General features: G+C 68.0%; 2 protein-coding genes across 3 annotated transcripts in view; one reads left to right on the plus strand and one right to left on the minus strand.

Moving 5' to 3' along the window:
- SCAF1 (SR-related CTD associated factor 1) lies at nucleotides 1-5,135 on the plus strand (the record flags this gene model as incomplete). Its single annotated transcript, XM_026646452.1, has 5 exons — nucleotides 1-2,479; nucleotides 2,666-2,748; nucleotides 3,464-3,730; nucleotides 3,923-4,051; nucleotides 4,145-5,135. Coding segments are annotated over 5 exons (3,135 nt in total), but the record flags the coding sequence as incomplete, so codon positions are not given.
- A 1,417-nt stretch (nucleotides 5,136-6,552) lies between these two features.
- The window catches only part of IRF3 (interferon regulatory factor 3), a 5,091-nt gene continuing 2,766 nt past the window's right edge, over nucleotides 6,553-8,877 (minus strand). For both annotated transcript variants that reach the window (XM_026646450.1, XM_026646451.1), the window contains exons 7-10: nucleotides 8,572-8,661; nucleotides 7,894-8,265; nucleotides 7,665-7,783; nucleotides 6,553-7,377 (exon numbers count right to left, since the gene is read on the minus strand). In XM_026646450.1, coding sequence (XP_026502235.1) covers nucleotides 7,207-7,377; nucleotides 7,665-7,783; nucleotides 7,894-8,265; nucleotides 8,572-8,661 — 752 coding nt within the window. In that variant the 3' untranslated portion in view covers nucleotides 6,553-7,206. The remainder of the gene's footprint in view (nucleotides 7,378-7,664; nucleotides 7,784-7,893; nucleotides 8,266-8,571; nucleotides 8,662-8,877) is intronic.

Raw genomic sequence — 8,877 nt, forward strand, 5'->3', positions numbered from 1 at the left:
GGCTACGCGGCCTCGCCCGGCAAGCAGCAGGACCAGAAATACGACCCCTTCGACCCCACCGGCTCCAACCCCAGCTCCTCCCGCAGCAGCCCCTCCCCCGACGAGGAGGAGGAAGAGGAAGAGGAGGAAGAGGAGGACGACACGGCCGCCCCCCGGCCCGACATGTCCCACAGCATCAGCCGCATCTCGGAGACCCTGGCCGGCATTTACGACGAGAACAGCTTGAGCCAGGACTTCCTCGGCTCGGAGAAGGGGCGGGAAGAGGCGGAGCCCAGCGAGGCCCCAGTGGCCGGTGGCCGGCGCCCCGAAAAGGAGCCGGCGGCCGGGGCCGACTCCACCCTGCCTGAGGAGGAGAATGCCTCGGAGCAGTCGGACGGGGCCCCCGAGCCGCCCCCGGAGCCGCGTCGCCGCGTCTTTGTGGTGGACCTCGCCAGCAAGAGCCGCTCGGAGGCAGAGGCCAACCCCAAGCTGGAGGGGAAGGTGTCGCTGGAGGTGGTGACGGCCGGAAACCCCAAGGCACCGGCACGGGGGGAGAAGGGCCCCAAGGCGGGCCGGCACCGGGGCGGGCGGCGCTCCTCTCTGGACTGGGCCGGTGCCGACTCGGAGATCGAGGAAGGCGAGATCGTGCAGCCGGAGGACGAACGCTACAGCCCCATCAGGCTCTTCCGCAGCCGGTGCCGGCCGGCCGAGCAGCGCCCCCTGCGGGTGGCGGAGGGGGACGACTTCCTGTCGCTCCACGCCGACTCGGATGAGGAAGGGGACTTCGGCGAGAGTCAGCCCGAGCCCCGGTGGAAGGCGGCCGCCGACCTGCGGCGCAAGATCCTGACGCAGCGCCGCGAGCGGTACCGCCACGACTCGCCCAAGCACTCGGGCTCCAGCTCCGGCTCCCGTAAGAAGGCCAAGCAGTCCCGCGAGCGCCGGCCCCCCAAGGCCAAGGAGCCCCGCGCTGGCCCCTGGCCCCCCAAGAAGAAATCCAAGTCGCGCTCAAAGTCCAAGGAACGCCGGCGCTCCCGGTCCCGCCGGCGCGGCTCCCGCTCCCGGTCCCGCCGGCGCGGCTCCCGCTCCTGGTCACCCTCCCTCAGCACCGGCCTGTCGGCCATGGGCTCGGAGCGGCACCGGCGGTCGCGGGAGAGGCGGCGGGGCCGACGCTCACGCTCAGGGAGCCGGGTGCGGCACAAGGAGAAGCACCGGGACGGCGGCAGCGGCAAGAAGAAGAAGAAGCAGCAGCGCTCCCGTTCCCGGGAGAAGCGGCCGCCCCGCGACAAGCAGCGCGAGGTGCACGTCCTGGAGGAGCCCAAGGCAGAGGAGCGCCGGCGGGACGCCCGCACCGTCGTGCCGCCCTCCATCCAGGACCTCAACGACACCGACCTCTTCACCATCAAGAGGACCATCACGGTCAGCCGGCAGGACGGCTCCCCGGAGCCGGCCAAGCGGGAGGTGCTCTACGACTCGGAGGGGCTGAGCTTCGAGGGCTGCTTCTCAGACCGCGAGCCCGCTGAGGGGCCCCGGCACCTGGGTGGCAAGGGCGAAGGGGGGCCGCCCCGCAAGGAGCGGCCGGAGGAGGAGGCCAAGCCGCCCAAGGAGAAGGAGCGGAAGCGGGGGTACCCGGAGGAGCGCCCCGCACCCCGCGAGAAGTCCAAGAAGAGGTTCAAGGAGGCGCTGGGCCGGTCGGCGCCCGAGGCGGGCAAGGCGGAGAAGGAGAAGTCGCGGCCGGAGCGGGAGAAGCCCCCCCGGAAAGCCAAGGCCGGGCACAAGGACAGCGGCAAGGCGGGCAGCTCGGGCCGCAAGGTCAAGCTGCAGTCTAAGGTGGCGGTGCTGATCCGCGAGGGCGTGAGCAGCACCACGGTCTCCGGCAAGGAAGGGGGCTCCATCGGCATCAAATTCAGCCGGGACAAGGAGAGCCGCTCGCCCTTCCTCAAGCCGGAGGAGAAGGGGCCCGGGGCCGACGCCAAGGCGGAGCTGGCCAAGGAGCCGGGCGTGAAGGCCAAGAAGGTCAAGGGGCTGAAGGCCAAGGCGGGGCTGAAGAAGGCCAAGGGGCCGGGGGCCAAGACCAAGGGGCCCTCGGAGGCCAAGAAGAAGAAGAAGCTGAAAGCCAAGACGGGGCTGAAGAAGTCGAAGGCGGACAGTTGCAGCCAGGGGGCCGGGAGCCCGCCCGCTCCCGCCCCAGAGCCGACGGGGGGCTCCGGCTCCCCACTCAGCCCCCCGCCCAAGCCGCCGCCCGCCCCGGCCGAGCAGGAACTGACCCCCGACTCGCAGACGGTGGACAGCAGCTGCAAGACGCCCGACGTCTCCTTCCTGCCCGAGGAGGCGGCCGTGCCCGCGCCCGGCGAGCAGCAGAGGACGCCGGCGGGCGAGCCCCAGGCCGACAGCCTCTCCGAGCCCAAGGAGGAGCCCGCCCGCGCCCTGCCCCCGCCCCCGGCCCCCATGGCCTGGAACTTGCAGGGGGGCGTGGACTGCACCACGAGCGGCGTCCTAGCACGTAGGTGACGGGGAGAGGGGTGCTCCCAGGGGGCTGGCTGGGGTGTGGGGGGCAGAGGGGGAGCTCCTGGCTGGGATGGGGGTGGCAGGGCATGGGGGTTGGGTCTGCCAGTGCATGGGGGGTCGTGGGGGAAGCAGTGGGGTGAAGGCCACCCCAGCTCTGACACCCCCCCCGTGTCTCACCCAGTGACTGCCCTGCTCTTCAAGATGGAGGAAGCCAACCTGGCGAGCCGGGCCAAGGCCCATGAACTGATCCAGGCCACCAACCAGGTAGAGGGCGCTCTCCCCGGCCGGCGGGGCTGGGCCCGGTGCCCCTGTGTGGCGCTAGGGGGCGCTGTGCTGCAGGGAGCGGGGCAGGGCTCAGTAGGGGGAACTCTCCCCGGCCAGCGGGGCTGGTCCCAGTGTCCCTGTGCGGCACTAGGGGGTGCTGTGCTGCAGGGAGTGGGGCGGGGGGAACAGAAGGGGGCGCTCTCCCCGGCTGGCAGGGCTGGTGCCAGTACCCCCGTGTGACGCTAGAGGGCGCTGTGCTGCAAGGAGCGGGGCGGGACTAAGTAGGGGGCGCTGGGCTGCAGGGAGCGGGGCAGGGCAGTAGGGGGCGCTCTCCCCTGTTGGTAGGGCTGGGCCCGGTGCCCCTGTGTGACGCTAGGGGGCGCTGTGCTGCAGGGAGCGGGGCAGGGCAGTAGGGGGCGCTCTCCCTGGCCATGTCATGACACCAATTGTCGCACTGAGCTGAGAGTTGGCCTGGGAACCCCGGCGTCCTGGCTGAAGCCCCACATGGGGGATTGTCTGCTCCCAATCCCCGTCTACCCAGCCCCCCCGCCCCCCCGGACGGGCCCCCTCCCCCCCTTGGGCAAGGGGCCCCCCCCCTCCCCCCCCCCCCCCCCCCCCGGAGGGGCCGCATCCCAGCACCGGGCGAGGGGTCCCTGGCTGCCCCACCCCAGCGCTGGGGCCCCCGGCTGAGACTAATCACTTTCTCTCCCTCTAGATCCTGAGTCACACCAAACCCTCCACGTCCCTGGCGGGCTCCCAGGCGCCCGTGCCGCCCCCCACCCACACGGCCGCCCCCTACCTGCTGCACAGCTCCCTGCCCCTGGGGGGCTGCAGCTCCACCCCCCCGACCCCCACCGGGCTGCCTGGCCCCCTCGGCCCGGGCTCGGTGGGCGCTGGCAGTGGGACGCTCTTCGGCACCGGCAGCGACCTGGGCAAGCGGGACGGGAGCACCAGCTCCGACGGGCGCGGGGACACGGATAAGGTTAGTGTGTGTGTGTGTGGGGGGGGATGTTTGAGCACCGAGGAGGGGGCCAAGGCTGGGCGGGGTCCCACCATGCCCTGGGGAGGTCGTGAGCTTGGCAGCGATGGTGGGAGGCGGGGGGGCGGGGGTCTGTCCCAGGCTGTGAGATGGGGGGGTCCCTCCCCGGTGTGCTGACCCCTGCTCCCCCCCCAGTACCTGAAGAAGCTGCACACGCAGGAGCGGGCGGTGGAGGAGGTGAAGCTGGCCATCAAGCCCTACTACCAGAAGAAGGAGATCACCAAGGAGGAATACAAGGACATCCTGCGCAAAGCTGTGCACAAGGTGGGGCGCCGGGGCACCGGCGGGGCTGGGGGGCTGAGGCTTGGTGCCCCTCACCCTCACTGACGCCCATTGTGTCGTGTCCCCTCCCCCCAGATCTGCCACAGCAAGAGCGGGGAAATCAACCCGGTGAAGGTGAACAACCTGGTACGGGCGTACGTTCAGCGTTACAAGTACTTCCGGAAACACGGCCGCCGCATGGAGGAGGAGCCGGGGGGCCCCAAGGACCTGGGGGGGCTGGACAAGGCCTCGCTGCCCATGCCCCCCCTCTGAGCCCGGCGGGGGGCCCACCCCCCCATCTCCGTCTCTAGCTAACTCGGACCCCCTTATGCAAAGGGAGGGGGGCGCTCGTGACCTCCCCCCAGACTCTGAATGGTTTTAAACAGGAACAGTTTTACTCTGTACATATGGCTGGGCTGGACTTGCGGTGGGGGGGCGGGCCTGGCTGGGGGGGGCCTGTGCGTGGGCTACCGTCCCCCCCGACTTCCCCCATTTTACTCATGTTAGCATGTTTTTATTTGGATTCCTCCCCCCGGGGAACGGGGGGACCCTCTCATCCAGCCCCCCCGACCCACAGCTGCCCTGGAGGGAGGAGCGGCCAGCAACTCTCCTGGTGCAGGTGCCCCCCATCTCTGTATCTCCCTTTCTGTCTCTTCATAAACTGCGTTAGCCACTTAGCTCTGGATGGTCTTCTTGGGGCGGGGGACACGTGTGATACCAGGTCTGGGGGACTGGCACTAGGGGGCAGGGTTGGGGGCTGCCCCCCAGCCAAGGCACAAGGAGTCCCCTAAACCCCACCCTTTCCTGGAGCAGGTTCTCTCTGCTGCCCCCTGGTGAGACATCACTCCCCGCACCCACTCCAGAGGGGCCACATCCCATCCAGGGGTCCCCATAGAACCAGCCCCTGTGCCCCACCCCAGAGCGGTCCCCGGACGAATGGAGGGAGGGGCATGTCCCCATGGAGATAGCGGGTAGGGGCGCCCTCCGACGCTGGGGGCGTGGGGGAAGCTGAGCTGGGAACGGGAGATGACGGGAAAGCGACGCTGCTCCCTGCCAGCTTCGCTCCCGTCTTCCTAGCGACGTTACCCCAGGGGACGGGATGCAGAGCGGGACAAGTCCGAGATCTTCTGACCAGTCGGAATGAATTCAAGTCGGCGGGGCCGGGGGCAAAGAAACCTCGCAGCCCCTGTGGTGATAACGGCAAACTCCCGGATGACAGGAGAGTCCCGGAAGCCTGGAGAAGGGCCAACGTGGTGCCCGTCTTTAGAAAGGGGCAAAAGGAAGAGCCGGGGAACTCGACCAGTCAGCCAGACTTCGATCCCTGGGAAAACCTTCCATTTGCGAACGGCTGGAGGATGAAGGGCTGATGGCTAGCAGCCAGCATGGAGTCACCTGCCAAAGCCGCTCCATTTCCGTCTCTGGCGCGGTAACCGCTTCGGTGGCTGGGGGAACGCGGTGGACATCATCTCCCTGGACTTTAGCAAGGCTTTGTCCCACATGACAATCTGCTAAGGAAGCCGGAGAAATGCGGGATACAGAATTGGTCAAACAAGCGCAAAGAGTCGCTAGGAATGGAATGACGGAGTGGGGTTCGTCGGGGACACTGACGACCCGGCTGTGGGACTCGAGAGCAGGTGCCTCCAGTCTGCTGATGACACGAAGCTGGGAGGTTGCCAACACCTTGGAGGATGGAGCTACGGTTCAGAGGGATCTTGATAAATGGGAGAACTGGGCTCTAGCCGACAAAACGAAATTCAGCAGAGACAAGTGGCAGGTGCTGCACTGAGGGAACAAAACCCCGCTGCACCAATACAGAATGGGGGGGGGAACTGGCTTGGCAGTGGCCCTGCGGAGAAGGAGCTGGGGCAGATCCCGGCCTCAACGTGAGTCAGCAACGCGATGCTGTTGCAAAAGAAAAAGCAAATGCAGGTTTGGGTTTGCGTTACCAGAGCACATGCCTGGCACACAACTCAGATTTTCTGCACAGACAGTGCGGGGCACATGGGGCTACTGGGGTGTGTGTGTGTGTGTCAGACTGGGCTTCAGAAGGGCTAGTGGGGGGGACATGGGGGGGCTCAGGAGCTAGTGGGGTGACAGCATTGGGGTGCAGGGACACCTAGGATTGGGGCAGATGTGCCTGACTGGATGGGATAATCTAGGGGGTCAGTCATGGTCTGCCTGGGGGAGCCTCCCCAACTCCCTAACAATCTACCTGCCCCCCCAAAACCCTGTTCCATATTTTTCCCACCCACAACCCTCCAGGTTCATTCAAAGGCTCCTTCCCTCTCCCTCCGTTCCCCCGACCCCCCCGATAGCGGGAAATACGGCTCTCTCGTGTAGTTGAATCGAATTTACTCACATTTCTGTGTTAATTTGCCGAGTAAGGAATCTATTTGTCAAAAAAACCATTTCCCGAGTCTTTTTTCTTTTTGGTGTGTGTCTGTATTGTTACAGACGGACGTGCTGCCCGGTATTTTGAAATAAATGACCAAAATCGGTGAAAGTGGCGTGATTACAGTGTGTTATTTTGACAAATAAAAACAGGCAGAATTGGAAAACACGGGGCGCGGAATCGTCAATGGTTCGGCGCAGAATTCCCCCCGGGGGTGCAATCGTACCGCACGGCTCCGGTGAGGCCTCGGCTGGAGTCCCATGTCCACGTCCGGTCACCCCCGGGAGGAAAGCGGCGGGAGCCCCTCCGAAGGGACCGGGTGTGTGAAGTTCGGAGAAGAGAAGGCTGGAAAGGCTGCCATGAAAACGCCAGGGACCCATTCTCGCTGCCCTGGAGGGCAGGACAAGAGGCGACGGCGTCCCCCTCGGGCAGAGCCGAGTGAGAGGAAAACGTCCTAAGGGGGTAAGAAAAGTCGGACGACGGCCGGGGCGAGGGGGGCCGCATAGACGCCTGTCTGGGCTGGACGGGGGCTTCGAGCAGCTGACCCTAGCAGGCGTTTCTAGCCCTATGGCCCTACGAGAACCAGGCTGCCCCACCCCAGAGGGGCCGCCTCCCTAGCTAACCAGCCCCCCTGCCCGAGTGGCCTGATGGTACAGACAAGGGGGGCGCTCTCCCAGCTCGGGGTGGGGTCTAGTGGTTAGAGCAGGGGGGAGGGAAAGAGCCCGGACGCCTGGGTTCGGTCGGGTCGGGCAGCGCGAGCGTCCGGCTAGCCGTAGGGCTGGCTCTCCATCCGCTCCCCCCAGTCCCGCAGGGCCCCCAGCAGGCCGGCCTCCCCCAGTGAGTCCGAGAAGCGCAGGTCCAGCTCCTCCGCCCGCAGCGACGACGCCCCCCTGGCCTGGCTCAGCTGGTGCAGGGTCTGCAGGGCCGTGGGCACCACCTGGGGGGGGGAAGAGGGTTGGCATTTGCGGGATTCCCAGCCCCCCCGAACCGATTCCCAGGGCTAAGCGGCTGGAACCAGCTCAGTACCATCTGGAGCCAGCCGGTGCCAGCCCCCCCCCCCGACCTGCCGCCGGGCCCAGCCCCCCCCCCCCCCCCGGGCCCAAACCCCCGGCGCCAGTCTTTGTGTTGGGGGGGGGGGGACAGGAGGGAATCCCCCCCCGCAGAGCCGAGGGAGGGAGGGAGCCAGACACCAGAGGCGGCCCAGGGAGGGGAGCGGATTCCTACCTGCACCATGATGAGTTTCTTTTTCCAGGGGCGCCCCGTGTCTGGCCAGGCCTCCCCCAGGCAGAGCCATAGCTCGTAGGTGGGGGACCTGCCCTGCCCCTCCATGAAGCAGATGAGCTCTGGGGGCAAAAGGGGGAGCATCAGCCAGGTGGGGGGGCACGGGTCCCCCCAGGGCTCCCCCAAGCGTACCCCCCGCCACACCCCTTGGGGGGCTCCCTCTCCCCTGTACCTCTGATGAAGCGCGGCAGGTCGTAGAGGGGGGTGTACCCCTCCTTGGACAGCTCCCCGCCTTCGGCCCCCGGCTCGGGGGTCTCCGTGCGCCCCCAGTAGGCGTGGAGGCGCCCCTGGCGGGTGGCGCAGAGGGAGGGTCCCTCCACCCGCAGCAGCACCCCGTCCCCCAGCCCCTGCAGCAGCCGGGCCGTGTACGAGGCCTGCACCCGGTCCACCAGCGCCCCCGGGTCGGGAAGCACCACGTCCGCCAGCTCGGGGCAGGGGCTGGGCCCGGGGCTGGGGGGCACCAGCCGGAAGCCCTGCGGGTTGGGGACCAGCATCTGCAGCACGAGGTGCCCCCGGTAATAGACCCGCACCTCGAAAAACGTCACTGCGGGGAGAGAAAGAGTGTGAAGGGGGAGATGCCGGCCCCCCAGTAAGAGCCCCCAGCAGCCCCCATGATCCCCCAGTAACAGCCAGAGCCCCCCAGCAGCCCCCCTGATCCCCCAGATCACCCAGTAACAGCCAGAGGGCCCCCCCCACTCCTTATAGCCCCCTGACACAGACCCACCGCCCCCCCTTGCCCCAGAGATGTGGGTGCTACACAGGGTCAGGACCCCTCCTCCACCATCCCCCACCCCCAGCGAGTCCGGCTGCAGCCCCAGCAGTGGCCAGCGGAGGGCGCCAGGACACTCACTCAGCTCGTTGGACCCCAGCAGCTGCTCCACGGAGCTGGGGGCCGGCACCAGGGGAGGGAAATCCCCGAACCCCGGCGAGAGAGCGCCCCCTGGGGGAGAGAGAGACACCGGTGAGGGGCGGAGCCCAGGGCTGTGGGTCGGGAGTGGGGGGCACGGGCTGGGCGGGGCTGGGCTAGCAGGGGCTGGGGGTCGGGAGTGGGGGGCACTGGCAGGGCTGGGCTAGCAGGGGCTGGGGGTCGGGAGTGGGGGGCACTGGCAGGGCTGGGCTAGCAGGGGCTGGGGGTCGGGAGTGGGGGGCACTGGCA

Source organism: Terrapene carolina, unplaced genomic scaffold (genome assembly GCF_002925995.2).
Source record: "Terrapene carolina triunguis isolate 2854851 unplaced genomic scaffold, T_m_triunguis-2.0 Scaffold35079, whole genome shotgun sequence".
Lineage (NCBI taxonomy): Eukaryota > Metazoa > Chordata > Testudines > Emydidae > Terrapene > Terrapene triunguis.